Raw genomic sequence first — 21,220 nt, 5'->3', positions numbered from 1 at the left:
AAAATAATAAATTAAATAAAATTTCGAAAAGCGCGCCTGCTAATCATGTCAAGTTAAATTGCAATGCACTAGTCAATTGGGGTGGTGCTTTGGTCTTCTTGCTGGCCCCTCCCTAGCGCCGCCCATGTTTAATATTTTTTATTAAAAAAAAATATATATATATATATTTCTGCATCTATTTTTAGGTGTCTAAAATGGCACACGACCCTGACCTGACGTTTTTTGCACATTAATCTGACAATTAATTTGGCACACCCAGTTTTTCTGATGCCCAACCAAGAGGCTCTTTTCTGGCTACGCTACTGACCTAAACATACTTTATTTGTCCCTAAAGCAGTTACAATGTAGTGCTTTGACCTCTTCAAATAGCCACGTCCTCTGAAATTAGTTCCACTTCATTACTGAGCTTTTGAGTTCCGGTCACATGGTCATTAAATGCGCTAGGGGCAGTCTTTGGCTCAGCATTGCCTGAGCCCTTAGCGCATTGCATCCGATCTGTGCCGGTCTGAGGGGTAAGATGTGACCCCCGAGAGACTCAGAGACTAGGGGCAAATTTTCAGAAAGTAGGAGAAATCAAGCGCAGGGAGTCCAGCCATGGTCAGGGATGACTTTAATAAGACATACCACCGCATAGGAGGAGCTGTCACCGGGGAATCTATGGATGTTGCCGGCAGCATAACTGCAGATGCGCGCATTAGGAGACGTCTTTCCAGATCAAGTCTTAACAAGTGAAACCTGGAATAAACTAACTGATAGCTGTCGTTTCGGGAAATATGGTAAGTCCTTCTTTTCTGTGCGTTTATTAAAAAGTCAATTCACAAAATTTTTTTCGTTTGCAAACATGTTCACAAGTCTATTATAGACAAATCCGAAGTTTTTCAAGGCTAAGTCAAGTCTCTCTCTCTCTCTCTCTCTCTCTCTCTCTTTCTCACTCACTCACTTACTTAACGAGCCAATTTGGTCATTTTTAATTTATTTTGAGGGATTTCCGTGTTTATTAAGTAATTGTCTAAAATAAAATATTTTTTATAATTCTTAATTTACTTTTATAATTTATTTACTTTTAAAAGCGGAATCATTGTAAGGTAGCAAAATGTTATGTGTTAGTGTTTTGTTAATTATTTAATTTATTTAAATAAATTGATATGCAACTATCTAACACGAATGCGTATAAACGACAAGCAGCTAACTTTTTTAATAACATTATTTTTTTCCAAAAACGTACTTAACATACAGAAAAACACAAAACCTCTTGTGTTTATCGGAATATAAACCATTGATCATATGATGCCGGAGGTGTAACTGAAGTTGTTTTTCTATCGGCTGTTATCGATAGGTGTAAAGTACTGCACTACAGTAGTGCGCATTCACATGAACGCCGCTGGGCTCGGTCGATCCACACACGAGCGCTATGCGGCTGCAGACTGCTTGCGACTGCATCGGCTCTCTGGCGTTTGAGGTAAGCGCATAAGTGAAACATCCTCGTGATTTTCGCCACTGCTTTGTGTCATAATGTAGGATTTTAAACCGAGTCTAAGTTTTTGGAGGTTTAACTACACAAACGCACGGCTAGTTGTCGTACAGGATGGTTGAGTTGAGGATGGGGAGGAAAGATCACGTTGTAGTCTGAGTGGGATGTCCTGAACGGTGCGTTCCCAGTGTGAACCTTAGAAGGTTGCAAGCCCTTTACAAACGTTTGTTAAAATACAAGTTGTGAATCACGAGGTTATTATTTATGGCAATGTAGGCTAGAAGAGTGATACTGGATCATAAATATATAGCCTACATGAGAGCACTTTCTTCTAAAGTTAGTACATGCTCTTAGGTTAGGCCTGCTTATTCTTAATACACTACTATGTTTCGCATTGTGAAAAGTTTTCATGTTTTTCATAGACTCTAAATGTTTGATGTGAAGACACTTGTAGGCAATGTTTGGAAACGTACTTCTGTGAATGTGTTTATAAAACATTACAGTGAATCAATGGAGAGGTCAAGGGATTTCCTTCCACTAGCTCTTAACTGTAATGTCACAATAACAAGACTGCATTTGTAGATTCATCAGTGACTGAGATTTATAGATCTAAATGCAATTCTCAATTTAATTGAGGTTATATAACTAATTGAAAAGGCAAACTCCTTGCACAAACCCAACACAAGGTAATCGTGAGGTGTAAAGTTCCCTACAGGTATGTCAGCACAACAACTGTTTGTAGGTTTGATGCCAAAGCATCAAAGTACTCAGACTAGAATTCACCACAGTTATAAAAGCTTGTGACACCCAGTCAAACATCTCTAAGAATGTTATATGATTAACCACACCATGCATCTGTCCATCTGTAAATTAATCATTTCAAAGATGCAAACCTTGAACACCCAGTGATTCAAGATTCTTGTGTGGGGAAGGACAAAACAGAGTAAGTTATAATAGAGTTTGTGTAACAGGTTCATCACAAGCAAGATCTGCAAGTTTGGGTTCCAGTGCAGAAGATGGCTCAAAGGAAATAAGCTGTTGCCTCAAAGATCCTTCATTTTCCTCTGCAACAACTATGCTGCCAAAAGAGCAACACAGGTGAGTGTTTTTCTCTACCTGCCTAAGTTCTGAGCCCTTTTCATCTATATATTAATTTTTATTTTTATTTTTTGTTACTGTTTTAACAACAGTTAAAAAAAAGTGACAAAATTCTGCATGACTGTCACATAACCACTAATGATATAATGATTCTACAACACAAATCAGAGGAGGTAATCACTACAAAAATTACTCACTCAAATGCTGCATAGGGCAATTACCAAAAATGCAATTATCACTGGATTTTGAGTGGTGGACCGTAGTCCTTTTCCAGTGTAGCTTCCTGCACTTAACCTTGTACTGAAGCTTTCACACATGTGATCTGGCATACATGCATGCATGCAAGCACACACATGCACAGACACACTCCAGGGTGGCCCTTGGTAAGCACATGGAAGGAAATGTTTTCACTTACAACACACTGGCCCAATTCATTGCCCTGTAATCCTCTAAGCAGTTTCTGCATGCTTTGGCCTCTCCACTTGTCTGTTTTCTCTTGAAGGAACAGCCAACTACTTGAACTCATGCGCTTTATGTACAAGAGCTCTACGAACCACATATTTTCTGTCTGACACAGTTTTTTTTTTCATCAGTGAAGCTATGAATTTCCGGATCACTTCGTCTTCAAATGTTCTGCACACAACGGCTTTAGATAAGGAAATAAAATTCTGTTGTCTTTTACTTCAAAATTTGTATGATTTTCTCTCTTCTGTGGAACACAAAGCAGATGTTTTGAAAGTGAATGGACCATGACTTCAGTGAATAAAGTGGTAAATCTTTGTCCAGTTCTCATTCCAGGCTATTGAATGGCTCCAAAAGACTGAAATGTAATGCATTTATGTTCTTTTTGTGCTTTTTGGGGCTTGGTTCCCATTCACTTTCACTGTATTGTATACAGATATTATGCTAAATGTTTCCTTTTTTGTGTTCCACAAAAGAAAGAAAATCATACAGGTTTGAAACTAAATGAAGGGAGGTAAACTGTATATTCTGAGTGAACTATACCTTTAAGAATTTTTTTTTTTGTTTTTGTGCACACGTGCATTTTCAGATCAGCAAATTTCATGTTCCTGCTTCAGCTGGAACCACCTAACGTGCTGAAGTTGATTGCTTAGTATTTTTAGTTGAGCAAGCGTTTATCTTTATGAAATATCCAGACGATCCACCATCTCTGCATAGAGGCTCGCCTTTCAGTTAACTTCATGCCAGGTGTTTGTTTGAACGAACCCGTTAGCCTTTGACCGTTCTTTCGCTCAGTCTCTCTGTGTTATTTTGAACACTGTACTAGACACACATTGTATTCAGCTGTATCAGCGGTAAATATAGAGATCTCAGGCCCGGATCCAGAACACTTCATCTCATACTGATAACCAGATTAAACCAGTGACATCTTCATGTTTATCACTCTTTATAGAATAGCCCATGGTACTGATGTCATCACAGTCCACTGCATTCTGGGATTAGAAAATGTTTAACAGATAACACCAAACCAAACCACATTATGCTGGCGATACTGTATTTAGGTCCAAATGTAAAAAGGGCAAAGGAGATGAAAGAGTAACAGAAGATTAAATTAAATATTAACTGTATCACATGGGAAAATTTTTGTATCATTTTTTGGTACATTTGTCTTTGTTTTAATTAAGCCTGTTGGTGTTATAATAATTGATTAATTATTGCGTTCTTGGAAGCCTTTTAATCTATAAGTGGTTGTATGTTTCAGATGAAGGGGGACAATATTTTTCTACATGTTCTCATGATAAGTTTTGAATCTTTATCACTCATTGATGTTAAAGGAGACCTATTGTGCCCCTTTTTATAAGATGTAATATAGGTCTCAGTTATCCCCAGAATGTGTCCGTGAAGTTTCAGCTCAAACTAGCCCACTGATTATTTATTATATCATTTTAAAAATGCCTATTTTGAGTGGAAGCCGAAACACGCTGTTTTTCGTGCATGTGTCTTTATATGCAAATGAGCTGCTGCTCCCTGCCCCCTTTCCCAGAATAGGGCTTTACCTTTACAGCTGTACATCAGATACTCTGCTAAAAAACATCTGTTTGGTTTTGGTTATCATGTCTATCGCACTGAAACCAAGCATTTTACACCATATTAGCTAAAACTTCCGATATAGAGTTTTCTGAGTGCACACATCCAAACACACGAGTTACAAAATGTTGTCTGTGAAGGCAAACAGCTGGGAAAGAAATCTTATGTTTATATTAAGGCCGGGACGCACCAAGCGGACTTCAGAACCAGCGGTGATGAAAGTCGACGGTGTTGTCGCCTCGCGTCGGCAGCATCTGGACAAAAAGCTGTGCTCGATCACAGCACATAGACTACAGCCGACTACTGCAAACTAACCTGTGAGAACAGTTACCTGTCTGTATCAGCAGTCCCGCGGTCCCGCCGCCGATTCAACATGTTGAACTGTAAACTCCCGTCGACCTGAGCCTGTCGAGAGCCGATGTATGGAACACACCAAGCAAACTAGCCTGACAGACACTGCCCAACAGCCCGACGAGAGGCGGCCACCCGCCGGGCCTTTAGATTTGTGTTGCAGCAGCATAATATACAGTAAATAAATCCACTGCTTTCTTGTGTCCTCTGAGGTTGGGACTCTAAATAGTGTTCTGTGCTCATCTGTGCAGCCAAAAACATAAGAGTTAGCATGCTTTGCTCAAACTTTTTTTTTTTCCATGGTGTTACAACTGATATCCCGTTGTCGTTTGCGGAAACACAATGGCGGCGCAGTTGGTGAAAATGTGTAGATTAAGGGGTGGTAATAATATAAAAATATCCCCTTTCTACCTCACGGGGCAAAATCTGACACGCTAGTTTTTTCACACGCTTCCAGAAAAATACTTACGAAGTTACTGGGTTGTCCTTTTTCACGTTTTCTGGTTTGGTAGAACCAGAAAACGTGGTGCGCTGGAGACTGATTACAGCATTTAAACTTGGAAAAGGTCAGATTTTCACCTTTAAGTGGATGTTGTGATGTTTCAGTGATGGCAAAGCTGCCAAAACCTCCTGCTCTGAACAAAAGCCCAAGGCCATGAAGAAGGAAAAGAAGGAGGTTGTGTACATGGATCCACCAGATGGTGGTTGGGGTTGGATGGTGGTTCTGCATTGTTTCCTGGTATGTCATGAATCCTACTGTTAGAGACTCTGATTTAGAGTTTCTGTGATCTGTATTGAACTGAAATCAGTGTCTTTTCAGGTGAACGTGCTGGTGATGGGAACACTGAAGAGTTTTGGGATCTTCTTTGTGGCACTGCAGGATGACTTTGGTGGCTCGTCTGAGAGCATCAGCTGGATTGGATCCATCATGTCCAGCCTCAGGCTGTCCGGAGGTACGGTCACCATACCAACCATCTTCGATCCAATATGACAGGTCCTAACCCAGTTTTGTTTTTGACCCATTAGGTCCATTGGCCTCGGTGGCCTGTGCCAAGCTAGGGAACAGGGTTACCTCCATAGTAGGGGCGCTTCTCGTCAGCACCGGCTTTATCTCCAGCATATTCGCCACCAGCGTGATCTACCTTTACATTAGCATGGGGATAGTTGTTGGTGAGTTCCGTTTTATCTGAAAAATAAAAGTATAGATATGAATGAGTAAAATATTAATCCACAAAACTTTGATTTTTCCAGGTCTCGGGTTTGCTCTTCTTTATCAAGCCACATCTGTTGTAATAGTGACCTATTTCCGAAAGAGGCTGGCAACTGCATATTCTATTGGACGCTCTGGCATGGGTTTGACCTTTGCCCTCGCACCATTCACTCAGCTGCTTTTGGATCAGTATGCTTGGCAGGGTAATTGGCTTTTAGCTACATTATTATAAAATCTGTAATGTAATATCAGTATACATCTTTAACTGCTATTTGATTTCTATAATATTGTTCAAAAGTTTGAGGTCGATATGATGTTAATGTTTTTGAAAGAAGTTCCTATTCTCACCAAGGCTGTATTTATTTGACTTTTTTTTTTTCTGTGATGACAAAACCTAATTTTCAGCAGCCATTGCTCCAGGCTTCAATGTCACATGATCCTTCATGATGACATGTGGAAAGAGTGGAAGTGTTTTTTAGACAGAGTTTTAAGAACAGCATTGAAATAGAAATATTTAGTAACATTATAACTTTATAGCTTTACTGTCATTTTTGAGTAATGTGGCCTTACTAAATACAAGGATCAATTTCATCAAAAAAAAAAAAAAAAAAAAAAAAAGAAAGAAATTGTACTGACCCCAAACTTTTGAACAGCAGTGCATAAGTTTTTTTTTTTTAGCACTTTAAGGCTAAAAAGTATGGAAGCCCGTTTTTGCCACTGAAAAAAAAGGTAATTGTGACTTTTTAATTCACAATTCTGACTTTTTTTCCACAATTGTGAGATACAAAATCACAATTCTGACTTTTTTTCTTAGAAATGTGAGATATACACAATAGTGAGTTATAAGTCACAATTGCGAGATATAAACTTAAAATTTTGACTTTCTCACAATTGCGTGATATAAACTTGCATTTGCTTGTTTTAAAGTCAGAATTGCAAGATGTAAGCTCACAGTTCTGAGAATGTATGTGACTTTTTCCCCTCAAAATTGGACTTTATAACTCGCATTTGCGAGTTTATATCTCACAATTCTGAGAAAAAAGTCAGAGTTGTGAGACATGAACTCACAATTACAAGAAAAAAGGCAGAATTGCAAGATACAAACTCACATTTGTGAGGAAAAAGTCAAAATTGCGAGTTTGTATCTCAGATTTTTATATTTTGCAGTTCTAAATTTATTTCTCGCGAGATTATTTCAGAATTCTGAGGGGAAAAAAATCAGAATTGTGAGAAGTTGCAATAACATTTTTAATTTTTTATTCAGTGGTGGAAACAGGCTTCCATAATAAAGAAATTTGTGTTTTAATTAGTTACTATTTTTTTCTGGATCTATTAATTTATCTGGAAAACATTAAAATGCAATGCAGCTATTGATTTGAATGCACCTCTTATGTAGTAAGCATGTTTTTAAATTCTAAAGTAAAATCAATTTTATATGAAGAGTTAAAAAATGTCAGGGTGTTACAAGTGGGAAAACTTGGTCAAGGAGCGCATGGGGAAAAGACAAACACAAAGACAGTCCATGTGTGTGACAGTTTAATTTATTTACATTAGTTAATGTATTAATTAATGTGAACAAACAATGAACAATCAAAGCAATAAGTGCCATGAAGTGTGGTTTACAGTTTTTTATATAACAGCTGATGGGCGTAGTTAGGCATGACGCAGAGCGAAATAAAGTGTAATGATATTAATAAAAACAGTATTCTTACGCCAAACAGTGTAGTGCCTCAGAAAAGGTTGTGGTTGCAACAAAGTGGTTGCCTAGCAGCACACAGTAAACTAAGTAAACAAAGGTGTAAACGAAGGTGTATGTTTGTAGAGTAATTACAACAGCTTCAAATGCAGCTCAACCAAATCAGAACCAAGGATCGGAATAAAATCTTAAGTATTGTTCATTCTTAGTTCATGTTAACTAATGTCGCTAATAAACCTTATTTTAATAAATATTATAATTATTATTATAAGTTAAAATATTTTTGATACTCACAGGTTTCTGTTTTGTCTCTAGGAGCTCTTTTGATTTTGGGAGGTCTGATGCTGAACCTAGTGGCTTCTGGGATGCTTTTGCGGCCTATAAATGTTAGACCTCCAGCTTCACCCATGTCAAACTCTACCCTTCATAAATCTGGATCTGAGAAAGATCCTCTTAAGAACCATATGAATGGGAACACATCACTATCCAATGGCACTTCCAAAATAGACAGCTCCCCTCCCATTCACAGGGACACACTTATAATAGAGAACCCCGTTCATGAACAGAACACTCTCCCAGACCTAGAACTCAAAAAAACCATTCAGAATGGGGTGAACGGTACAGACGGCAGCCAAATTAAAACCTCCCCCGAGATGAATGGGGTTTCTCCTGTGGATTCGTTACTTGAAAACAGCAGAACAGAAAATCTTCCTGAAACCCCCAAAAAAGTGCTGGACTTCTCACTGCTGAAGAACCCTTTCTTTTGCATCTACACCTGGTCGGTGGTCTTCAGTCAGCTGGCATATTTTATCCCCTACTTCCATTTGTCTGCAAGGGCCCGGAACCTGGGCATTGACCCTATGGATGCTTCCTTTATCATCTCTGTGGCTGGTGAGTCATATTACTTTTGATCAACCTATGTAACCCTAGAGTCCTGTTTTTCCACCATCAGCTATTTTAAGTATTAAGTGCTTTTTACTGAATTAATTTTGCATTAACAAGGAAAATATACATAAGGGGTTCGTGACAAAGGTTATAAGATGATTTAAATTAAAAAGTTACCTATTCCAGTGTCCTCTAGTCAGCATGTTTGTTATTGCTGTTCTCTGGCTGCCACAGTTCAACTGTACACTAATAAAGTGTAACAGTAGAGGAAATCAATAAGATGTGAGCACTGCGGAGCCTTGCTGTGGAAAATGGAGAGACAAAAGATCATGTAATGACAGTGCTAGCAGACAGCATGTCATTAGCAAAAATGTGTGGGGGTTTTTCTGCCTCCATCAGGGATGTATTCCAGGAAAGCCATAAAGGCATACCTGATAGGTGCACAGCGGCCATTGTGCTTTGCAGCAAGATGTGCTCTAATATGGGCTTTAAAGGGTTGATGCAAAAATGCGGCCAACTTCACATTAATTATTTGTGAGCAGTTTAAATTCTGCAGTGTTATGCAATGAGTGCTCTTACATAAAAAATGAACTTTGGCATAGTGGCTAAAACCAGAGGGCTTGTAAGTGTCCTATCAATAATGCTACACTGAATGAAAGCGAGAATGAATATGTTTATTCAAACATTTATTTATTTAAGGGTGTTGATTATTACCTCTAATGGTGCTCTTTGGAGAAACAGGAAATAAAAGGCACTCATGTTAGGTATAACATTAAAAGCCTTTATTAAAATTGAAAGTTTTTGCAACAAGAAATCACAACCACCATGTTTTCTATGTATGTAGAAAACATGTGACACTCTATTAAACCAGTGGTGTTAAGGTGTTATTTATTTTCAGGTTATGGCTGAAAACTATTAAACTATTTTGTCAAAATAAATTCTAAATAAAGCACTATCATGCGATCCCTACTTTGTATAGTAGCCCAAAAAGTCACCTTTTGGAGTCACACTTAAAAAATGTATCCATGTCTCTGAATTATATAATAACAGGTTTTGTACAAGGTGCTTAAAGTATTTAAATTGTACTTTTTGAAATTTAAGGCCTTTAAAACCCTTAAAAATAGCAATATTCCTGAAGAGGTACTTGAAAAGTGCTTGAATTATTGAAAGACAGTGTATCTATGAAATAAGTGTTTAATTTTTATATATATCTTTAATGTCTTTTTATGCAATTCAGAAAACAACAGATGAACCAAATCAGTTAAGTGAGTCATTAATGTTGGAATCGCTCCAGTTGATTCAAACTTATGACATCGATCATTCATTTCAAGCGATTCACTAGGAAAAAACAGATCAAATTAACAGAGCCAATCATTTTTGAATTTGAAACATTGTGATGGGTAAAACTGAGTTTGAATTTGAAACTCGGAATCAGTTAAACCATTGCGCCGCAAAGTGATTCACTGTTTAGAAGCGCGCCAATTGGATCGCGTATTGTGAATCATTTGATTCAAATCAAGACTTCAGATTGTGTCTAAAGAATCATTTGATTTAGATTGTGACTTAAGAGCGGGTTCGCGAATCATTTGATTTAGATCAGAACTTTGCGTATTGTGGAACATTTGATTCAGATTGGGACTTCGGAGCATGTATTGCAAATGATTTGATTTAGATTGGAACTTCAGAGCATGTTTACAAATCTTTTGTTTCACATCGAAACTTTGGAGCGTGGATCACAAATCATTTGATTCAGATTGAGACTTCTGTGCAGATTTGCAAATCATTTGTTTCAGTTTGGGACTTTGGAGTGTGTATCACAAATCATTTGATTTAGATCAGAACTTCGGAGCAAGTTCACGAATCTTGCTTCACAACGAAACTCTGGAGTGTGGATCACAAATCATTTGATTCAGATCAAGACGGCGGTGCAGGTTTGCGAATCATTTTATTCAGTTCAGGACTTCAGAGTGCGTATCGCGAATCATTTGAGTTAGATTGGAACTTTGAAGCAGGTTTGTAAATCTTTTGCTTCACATCGTAAATTTGGAGCATGGATCGCAAATCATTTGATTCAGATTGAAAGTTTAGTGTAGGTTCGTGAATTTTATTCAGTTCAGGACTTCAGAGCGTGTATCGTGAATCATTTGTTTCATATTGGGATTTTGGAGTGGTTTCATGAATCTTTCTAGATTTTTTTTTATTAAACAGAAAAGCTCAAACCATTAAGGCAGTACAGTTATAAAAACAAAACTAAGAAAAAAGAAAAAGGATTTCATCAAAAATATCTTAAGTTGTATTCCAAAGATGAACGAAGGTCTTGGAATGACATGAGGGTAAGTAATTAATGACATCATTTTCATTTTTGGGTGAACTGTCCCTTTAAGTGCACTTTTTCTTTCTGAATTTTCTGTGTGAATATACTTGCGATACATATACTACAAAATGGCTTCGAATAGTGCACAAACTGAGATGCCCCCATATTTCAAACATCTCCTTTCCCCCACGCCCTCCACCTGCACTTTGAAAGCTGTTTTCACATCGGACAGGGTGAGCGGGGAGCTAAAGCTCAGGCACCTCGTGGCTGGTCACTCACTGTCGGCGAGCCGAGGGAAGTCGCTAAGCAACAGCCCAAGTAGCTGCCGTGAGGCTTGGTAGTTCAGTCCCCAGTTCTGAAGTGGCTGACATTGTGTGGCGCGCAAACCGAGGCAGCAATGCGGACAAAAGCGAGCGAGGAGACGAGCCAAACACGTTTTGTGTTTTAATGAGCTGGTAGCGATCAGACATGCATTTGGGCGCTCTGTACCTCAGTGAGGGCCTATTGTCCGTCTTTGATGTAGTGGGGACATTGCATTCGTCCAGTCCTTTTGTATCCACTGAGTGAAGTACACAAAGACACAAACACCTGTCACATGCCCGATTACCCCGGTAAAAGTCCCCCTATACACTACAGAGTTTTGTGCACTTGGAACTTCCATTTAAAGACGTTTGCTACTTTTGATCACTGAGATTTTGTATTGAAGTTTCATTGTGCAAAGCATGACAGGAACAGCTGTGAAACTCAATGGCCCTGCTGGGATTTAAACACACAAACAATGCGCAAAATGTCTTTGGGTCCAAGCGGGGCTCACCAGGATGTCACCTTTAGTGGCACACCGAGGACATGCAAACATTGAGCAGCTGTTTTGTTTTATGTCTGGCCAGGAATAAATGACTCCACATGTGCGCAAACTGCAGCATCAGTTCAAGCCATTGATTCTACAGCATATGAGCCGGTTGACAACTCTGGGTTTTGTGTAAGCATATTCACTATGTGATTTGATAGGTTATGAATGAATCTGATCTTTTTATGTAGGCCTATTCAGTAAACTGTGACTGTATGTCAAGAGTGGGTGTCACACTTTGGATCTGTTGCGTATGTATGAATCTGCAATAGTGCTGCCTCAGGTTTTTTTCTAGACTGTTCAATAAAGCTATGCAACGCACATACAACTGTGGCCCAGACAACAGCAAACACAAGCCAGAACTGAACGCTTTGTACGACACAGCACAAAATAACTAGACTGTTATCATTGCTTCTGTTTCTGTCACTCTTTGAACTGAAAAACAGATTGCGCCAGAGGCTTTAAGCAAAAAGTGGTTCATCATGTTTGTTAAATTTACATCATGTACACTAGCATTCAAAAGTTTAAGGTGTAATGTTTTTGAAAGAAGTTCACCCAGGGATGACAAAGGTAAATGTTTAACATCCATTGCTTTAGTCTTTAGCGTCACATGATCCTTCGGAGATCATTCTAATGCTGATTTCCTGCTTAAGAAACATTTCTTATTAGTTTTTGCTCCTTAATATTTTTGTGGAAATCATGATACATTTTTTTAGGATTCTTCAATGAATAAAAAGTTCAGTAGAACAGCATTTAGCAGAACAGAACATGCATCCTTGCTAAATGTAAGTATTTATTTAATCAATAAATAAGTCAAAATAAAATCTTACAAAAATATTAATGAAAACCAACCCCCAAACTTTTGAACAGTATTGTGACTATCAATGAATGTAGCCTTGATGTGTCACGAAAATAACCAGCAGTTTCAAAAGACTTGACAGGACATGATAATGTGTAAGACAAGCTTGCTTTAGTGTATGTGTAGCATTTATGGTGTCATTTCAAATGTTCACCGTCGCAGTCGTTATTTAAATATTTCGTCAAACAGGTTATAATATAACAACACTATATTATACTATTATGAGACTTGAATGAAACCTTGGAAGAATCCCACACTAAGCAGCTCATTTTCAGTCGATCGGTTTAACAGGTTTGTTTGTCTCGCAGGTATAACAGAGACGGTGGCCCAACTTGCATCTGGCTGGGTGACAGACAGGAATCTGGTTCACAAATACCACTACCATAAGGCCTATCTGATCCTGTGTGGTGTGGTTAATCTTCTCTCCCCTCTGGCCACCTCATACATCTTGCTCATGGTGTACGCTGTCTTCTTTGCCATCTTCTGTGGAGGCTACATGGCCCTCCTACTTCCTGTGCTGGTGAGTACTGGCAGGCCTGGCATGTGGCATTGCCACAACTAAAAAAAGTCTTGCAAAGATCATGTATAAATGTGTAGATATCAATAGTAGACTTAAAATTAGTTCTTTCGTCACTTTTAATGTTTTCAATGTTACCGTCTTCAGTGTCTTATGTGTTATATGTGTGGACACCCTAATGCCATTTCCTTCACTTGCATTTTATGTGCTCATGTGAAAGGTCTTCTTTCTAGTCCTGAGACATTGAGTTCTTGTGCTGTAATACTGCGGAGGGCAGTGTAAGGAGAGAGGGCTAGATTGACAAGCAGCACTGCAGCACTCCCGTTCCTCTGGAAGGAATCTTAGGTTTTACCTTTCAAGTATTTTTACAACCTATGAAATCACTCTCAGTGAGCCAGATAGACAGAATTAGCACTTAAAAAGCCCCTGGGGGAAACATTCTGTTGCCAGCAAGTATAGACATTCTATAAGCACTGCTGTTGAAAAGTAGTTATTATGAAAATATTTTAAATTAAAGGAGTTGTTCACTTCCAAAACAAAAATTTACAGATAATGTACTCACCTCCTTGTCATCCAAGATGTTTGCGTCTTTCTTTAGTCGTAAAGAAATTATGTTTTTTGAGGAAAACATTTCATGATTTTTCTCTATATAATGGACTGATATGGTGCCCCGAGTTTGAATTTCCAAAATGCAGTTTAAATGCAGCTGTAAACGATCCCAGCCAAGGAAGGAGGGTCTTATCTAGCGAAACGATCAGTTATTTTCATTAAAGAAAAATCATTTAAATACTTTTTAATCTCAAATGCTTGTCTTGTTTTGCTCTGCCTGAACTCTGTGTATTCTGGCTCAAGACAGTTAGGGTATGTCGAAAAACTCCAATTGTATTTTCTCCCTCAACTTCAAAAATCATTTTAAAATCATCCTACATCACTGCAGAAGTACCGACCCAGTCTTTGCAAAGTGAACATGCAAAGACGATCAAACACCTTTACGAAAAAGGTAAAACAGCGATATAGGATGATTTTGAAGTTGAGGGAGAACATGAGATGGGAGTTTTTATGACATACCCTAACTGTCATGAACAGGAAAAAAAGGCAGAGCAAGGAGACAAGACGAGCGTTTGACATTAAAAAGTATATAAATTGTATTATTTTTTATGAAAATAACCAATCATTTCACTTCTTCCTCGGCTGGGATCATTTACAACCGCATTTGGGATCGTTTGAAGCCGCATTTAAACTGCATTTTGGAGGTTCAAACTCGGGGCACCATAGCAGTCCACTATATGGTCAACAATCCTTAATTTCTTTATGACTGAAGAAACAAAGTCATGAACATTTTGGATGACAAGGAGGTGAGTACATTATCCGTAAATTTTTGTTTTGGAAGTGAACTACTCCTTTAAAGGGATACTTCCATACTATGGAAGTCAATGTGGACCAGCTAATGTTCTTTCATGTTCAAAAGAAGAAAGAAACTCATATAGGTTTGGTAAATAGTAAATAAATAATAGCAGAATGTTCATTTTTGGTGAATTATCTCTTTAAGAGATTAATCAGATATTGATTCTTTGTGAACTCCCTGAACCTTAAAGGCACAATAAGTTTTTTTATTAAAATATCCAAAAAACACTAGAACAGTGTTATATATTTTGCTGACTTGTGTACTTACATTATGTTTCCAAGAATGTTTAAATCCAGAGAAATAAGCCATTTTAAGTAGTGTAACGGATCGTGTCCTTGCGCCGCCTGCCAATGGCATCATACTCCCTCGATTTTCTGATTTTAATTTTGTAGAAAACATAGAAACCCAAAAGACACTTTAATATGTTTTGCATTTTATAAGACAGGTGACGAGCGCACAGAGTAGCATTATAACAAATGTACTGAACAACTCAAATGTATCTAGTATGATAAACAGCGCTGTTTTACCTCACATATGCATGAGCGGAAGGAGCAGAAGCGACTGTGGCATAATAAAAGCTCCACTGTGTGCTTCATTAGCAATCACTCCAGCGTCCTCATTTCGCTTCCATGAGCCCCACCCTGCTTCATACTACAGTAACCTTAGTAAGTCTTTAAAACATTAGCTCATCCATAGACATGATTTCTGCCGAGTCCTAACAGATTGCATCGGCTGTGGGGATGAAGACTACAACTCCCATGATTTCACACACAATCACGGCATCATCAAAACCACGTCTTCGGTTCTTTGTTTGTTTTGAATATGCACCCTTGTGCTTGTCCAATTATAATATGCAAATCAGCTGTTCTAGTATGAGTAAATTTGATGAATGGCAAGAGAATTACTGTAGTACTGTATTGTGCTGAAAATGTATGAAAACTTTATGAAATGTATACACTACCATTCAAATGGTCAGTAAGATTTGTATTCAGCAAAGATGCATATATATTATAATTAAATTTATATATATATATATATATATATATATAAAATTTATATATATGTATATGTGTGTGTGTAATTTATAAATATGCTTTGGTAGAAAAAAATGTACATTAATATATTTGGTAAGAATATACAACTTTTTCTTTAATGATAAAGCCTTGTCTATACTCAAAGTTTGCTAAGCAATGTTCTGTTTTTTTCAGGCCTAGTCAAGACGTCATAGTCTGCAATATATCATCTGTCATAAATATTATTCATTTCACCGTCTGTGTTTTCCAGGTGGACTTGGTGGGTTCTGAAAAGCTGAACAACTCGATGGGGTTCTCAATGTTCTTTGTGGGGCTTGGCTGTCTAACAGGTCCTCCTCTGGCAGGTATGTGGAGTTTGGATGAACTCCTTGAGTAAATCATGAAAGTGATAAACATCAATAGGTGAATGTGGCCTTCATGTGTCACGAAAATAACCAGCAGCTTTCAAAAGACTTGGCGGGACATGATAATGTGTAAGACAATCTTGCGTCTGTGTATGTGGGACACTGAGGTCGTACAGTATCATATTTCTGTTTAAGTGGGTTACAGATGGAAGACGTGTTAACTCACCTAAAAATAGGATTTCCTGTCTGGTTAGCATTATAGCATTTTAAACTTATCCAAATATACAGTATATTTAGTTCCATTTCATGATTAAAATTATTGCCAAGTCAAATTCCATTAGGCTACTTCAGGAACAGATTATAGAAGAGATATATTTACTTGCTGCTATTTATTAACAATATTCAGTCATCAACACAAATGCAGAATCTCCTTATGTGGAACAGTGCTATATCAAAGTACAGTTCTTGGAAATGTAAATCTCGAAGAGGGGCCTCTTCAGGAGGCGAGTATAGACCTTGCCCTGAACTCTGTAACACAGTTATGCTAACATGAACCATCTTGTCAGGGCCCCATCCACAATCCCCCACCCTCCAAAAATAATGAGCAGCCAGGAAAGCAAAGCTGATTTTTCTATCCTACCCAAGGCCTTTCCGGATATGACCCGGTGCTGCCTGCATAGTAAAAAACAAGCAGTCGTTTTTAAAAGCATACCCAGTCAGAAAACAGGTGTGGGGAGATTCTGGGGTGGAAAGTGAAGAAAGTTTTCTTCATCAGTCTATCATCTTAAGTGTCAGGTTAAGTGATAGTCCTGAACAGTTAAACTGCCTGCTGTTCTTCAGAAAAATCTGTCAGGTCAAATTCAGGGAGTTTTCAGCATTTTTGTGTATTTTAACCCTTTCCAGCAATGACTGTATGCTTATAAGATCCACTAAGGACACTAAGGGACTCTGAGGGACTCATGTGTAACTATAACAGAAGGTTCAAATGCTCACTGATGCTAAAAAAAAAAAAAAAAGATGCATTAAGAGCAGGGGGTGAAAACTTTTAAACAGATTTTGCTTTGATTTTGCCTAAATATCTTTTTTTTTTTTTCCGAACTGCCCTTCAGAACCTACAGAGGATACTTACATGTTTCCCAGAAGACAAAATAAGTTAAATTTACCCTGATCTTGCATTGTGTTCCCTTCTGAAGCGTCAGTGAGCGTTTGAACCTTCTGTAATATTTTGCGTATGAGTGCCTCAGTTCTCCTCAGTGTGAAAAGATGGATCTCAAAATCATAGTCATTATTGGAAAGGGTTCAAAACCACATAAATGCTGAAAAACCAAAGAATCTGTGGAACCTGAAGGATTTTTCTGAAGAACAGCAGGCAGTTTAACTGTTCAAAACAAACAAGGAACTATCACTAAAAAGAAAACAAAACAGCTTTGGATCATTCAGTATTAAGAATCAAGCGTCTTTAAAGTAAACTTGAACAGGGTAATTTGCAGCTCGTAGAATGTAAAGAGAGTCTGTTTTCTTCATTGACTTCCATTGACTATTTAAGGAAAACATTCCAGCTTTCAACAGTTTAATACAGATCTAACGCTTTGCGTTTCGTCCCGAAGGCTTCCTGTATGACTACACTCAGACCTACGACTGCTCCTTCTACCTGGCCGGTGTGTGTTATCTGTTATCATCGGTTTCTCTTTTCCTCGAGCCTCTGGCGAGGCGCTGGCAAGCTCGAAAGAAGCGGATAGAGACACTAAATGAAGAATTGATGTGGAGTAACGGCTGTTTCTGCCCGGCGCCTCAGAGGAATGGTGTTGTATAATAAAGAAATAAACTCAAAGCCATTTTACTTTCCACTTTTGTGTGGTTTACCTTCTGAAGGCTGCTCGGAAGAGGACCTGACCTGAACATTTGGCGGGACCACAGTGTGGCAAGCAAATGAAAGTTCATTTGAATGCAGAGACCAATAAGTTAAAGCGACAATGCAAAATCTTTTGTTAATGGGTGCATGAGAATGGATTTTATAAACAAATCTCACCGCCATCCTTAATGGCAATCAAATCAACACAAGAACAAAACAAGAAATCTTTATCACTTCGTAAAGCTTGTATTTTACACCACGTGATAAATCGGGATCCTCCTACATGATGGTAAATTTGTATCACATGACACATTTTACTCACTTAGGCAAATATACTAGTGAACTAAGAGTATTTTGTCAGATGGTGATGGGTCTATGCAATAAGCCTATTAAGCCTCCTTTTTGAGCCTTTAATGTGTGTTCATATCTGTTGATGTGTTTTTGTTATGAAGTACTGTGTAATGGCCTGCATAAGGCCATAAGGCCTGCCATCGACAGATTTTATCATTGGTGCACCAACTGGAAGACATTTTGGGCCAGAAAATTTCAGACAATGACTTTTTTTTTTTCTCACTGGTGCCAAATCAGTCACACTGTCATTTACTGCTGACAACAACCAAGAGATTTTTTTGGAACAAACCGCTGTGTGAATACAAGCAAATATTCTTCTGATGCCAAGTTTTGCAGAATTAGGTCAGTTGGCTTGGTTCATGTGTTCACCTGTTCAAGAGGCCCAGACGTCAAGCATTTACATAGTGTGTAAGTGCAAATCCGTTTTACTTGTCATTTTTATTTTTAGGATTTTTTGATTTTGTTGGGTACACTACAGTGCACTGTTTATCACCACTGTTTGCCTTTGCACACAATGACTGTGCGAAGTATCCTTTGTTGAGAGCCAAAGATGCAATAGAAATATAATTTATAAATCTATGCATTTGAATATGTTTGGTGTTGATACTGCTCACATGTTGTTGTAGGTCTCTCTGGTAGTGTAGTTCTATGTGAGCTGTTGCCCTCTAGAGGCACAATAGATGTAGTGCTACTGGAATGTTGTATCAATTAACAGGCAGTTCATGTTCTGGAATGTCCAGTTCTTTTCTTTCATCAGCCAAGTAATGACAAACAAAAAAAGTATTTCCTAGAATGAGCAAGACATGCACAAACACATCCATTTAACAAATAAGCACATCAGAAAGAGAAGAACCGTACGCCTTTTAAATCATTGGCCACTGAAATCTTTTTTTTGGGCAGCAAGGTTTTATTTATCACTCTTAATTGTTGGAGAAATGTGAAGACTCGAAAACTGGAATTAAAGAGTTAAGAGGACGCAATAACACTATTAATGTCAATGACAGACTTCACCAGCTATACTGTACTGTTAGTAATTTTGTACTGATGTAAAATGTGATGCTGGCCTGAGGGTTATTAGCTGAAAGTTTTTGTTGTTGTTTTTTATTATTGTTTTGTTGACAATGTTCACAATTGTCAAGATCTACAAGATTGCAATTAAAGCCAGCAGTACGTTTGACAGCCATTGGGTTTCCTTTAAGACATTTGTAAATCCCTGGGAGATCTTATGTAAATTATGAAGAAAATATTAGAAAATACTTCATCTGCAAAGCAGAAAATAGAGAATATATTTTAGAAACTGCACTGTCTGAAGTCAAACAGTTATCTTATTATTAGCATATTAAAAATGCATTTTCATATAAAGATTTGTTGTCATTTAAAGCACACATTCATTCTTTTCATGAGTGACATCAAAATATTGCACAAACTGGTGTAAAAGGTATTTTTTATTGAGAATACTATCACAGGACATAACAATGGTTCCTCAAACATTCCTCAAATATAAAAATCTATATTGTTATACAAGAAATTATAGGCATTCATTCGTATTAATATCAACTTAATTCTAAGATATTTCAACTAAAATTACTTAGGTTAAAAAATGAACTGGTACTTACAGAAATGTGAGCCAAGATGAGATACTGTTTAATTTACTGATGTTCTGTGGACACCAAAAACAACACATAAAAATGTGTAGAAAATCTCAATCACATACATTGCTTATATGCTTACAATTAATAACAAACCATCTTAGTTTTATCTGAAGACTGTCCGTTCATCCCTCAGCAGATACTTAGATCTGTCCACCTGAAACAGATTCAAAACAAGACATTAGTTAAAAAAGGTCAAATTATATTATATTAGTTGCCATTAGTGTTCAAATCTGGTGATAACTGGTCACTAACAACATCAATAGCTGATGTTAGTTATAAAGTCAGTGTAATGATTGTCAAACGTGATTGTTAACTCTTTACAGAGCAAAGTCTGACTGCGTTCAGTCTGTGCATTTACCTTGAGTTTGCAATAAATATTTCGAGTAGTAAGTTCATTCCTAGTAAGATCAGAGGGTTGAAAGCCTATTTTGAGGCCTGAAATAGCTTATAGTCATCATGTGGTAGCTTATGCAGAGAACTAAGCTACAACCAGGAACAATGAGCTAATGTTTTGCACTGTCAGACTTAATGTGCTCTTTTCATTACTTGGAAAAGTGGGAAGAGAACAGTGGCTGAACTACACAAAGAGATTATGTAAATGAGGCCAGAGGAGGGGCTTCGGTGTTACCGTGGAGACCTACGGTTACCAAGTTACCAGGCCCATTCCATAGCATCTGAAGAGACAAGCCTGTCAGTCAGAACTGCGCTGGAGATACAGGAGAAAACATTAGAGACTACAGCGGAGGGCCATGGACTGAGACAGCTGATTATGTGTAACTGAAAATGAAGTACTAAACATATGTTTCAGTTATGTGTGTTAATGCAAATGGATTTTAATGTTAGCCAGTTCTCAAAACCTTTTCGCAGAGAGCAGATTTAGGTCAAACTATGTGTGCCACATGTGTACTTGTAATGAAAGCTGTCTCATTTTAAAGGCTGTGCCCTCAAGAGGTCGCATTTGTCAGGCACCTTTGTCATTAAGGATGTCTCATTTCAGAGAAGTAATTAACTGTTATTCCTCATGAGGCATTAATTATTGTAATTTCTGTCTTAATTTGGGCTGTAATGGTTACTTTTCTGAAATGACGCAAGTGTGGCCTTCAGAAGGTGCAGCCTTTAAAATGAGACGTTAACAATAGTCAAAATATGAAATAAAAACCAATGTATTTTTAACTGTACTGTGAAATCTGAAACTCTGGATGAATATGTAAATTCTATTTATATTCATAAGCAGTAATCTATGCTTGTATGCTAAATTCAATATACCAATATTAATATCAGTGTA

The 21,220-nt window shown here is 37.7% G+C and overlaps 1 protein-coding gene across 1 annotated transcript; it reads left to right on the top strand.

Annotated features, from left to right (window-relative positions):
* The first annotated feature begins 455 nt into the window (after positions 1 to 455).
* On the top strand, positions 456 to 18,876 carry slc16a4 (solute carrier family 16 member 4). Its single transcript, XM_051116547.1, has 11 exons — positions 456 to 776; positions 1,337 to 1,459; positions 2,443 to 2,569; positions 5,576 to 5,708; positions 5,790 to 5,922; positions 5,996 to 6,139; positions 6,221 to 6,382; positions 8,191 to 8,766; positions 13,089 to 13,300; positions 15,987 to 16,080; positions 17,688 to 18,876. Exons 3-11 carry the CDS (start codon positions 2,547 to 2,549, stop codon positions 17,891 to 17,893), a joined length of 1,683 nt encoding a protein of 560 aa, XP_050972504.1. The 5' UTR covers positions 456 to 776; positions 1,337 to 1,459; positions 2,443 to 2,546; the 3' UTR covers positions 17,894 to 18,876.
* Positions 18,877 to 21,220: the final 2,344 nt, after the last annotated feature.

Source organism: Labeo rohita, chromosome 8 (genome assembly GCF_022985175.1).
Source record: "Labeo rohita strain BAU-BD-2019 chromosome 8, IGBB_LRoh.1.0, whole genome shotgun sequence".
Classification (NCBI taxonomy): Eukaryota; Metazoa; Chordata; class Actinopteri; order Cypriniformes; family Cyprinidae; genus Labeo; species Labeo rohita.
The sequence above is the reverse complement of the archived record's forward strand: the minus strand, read 5'-3'. Positions and strand labels throughout refer to the sequence as shown.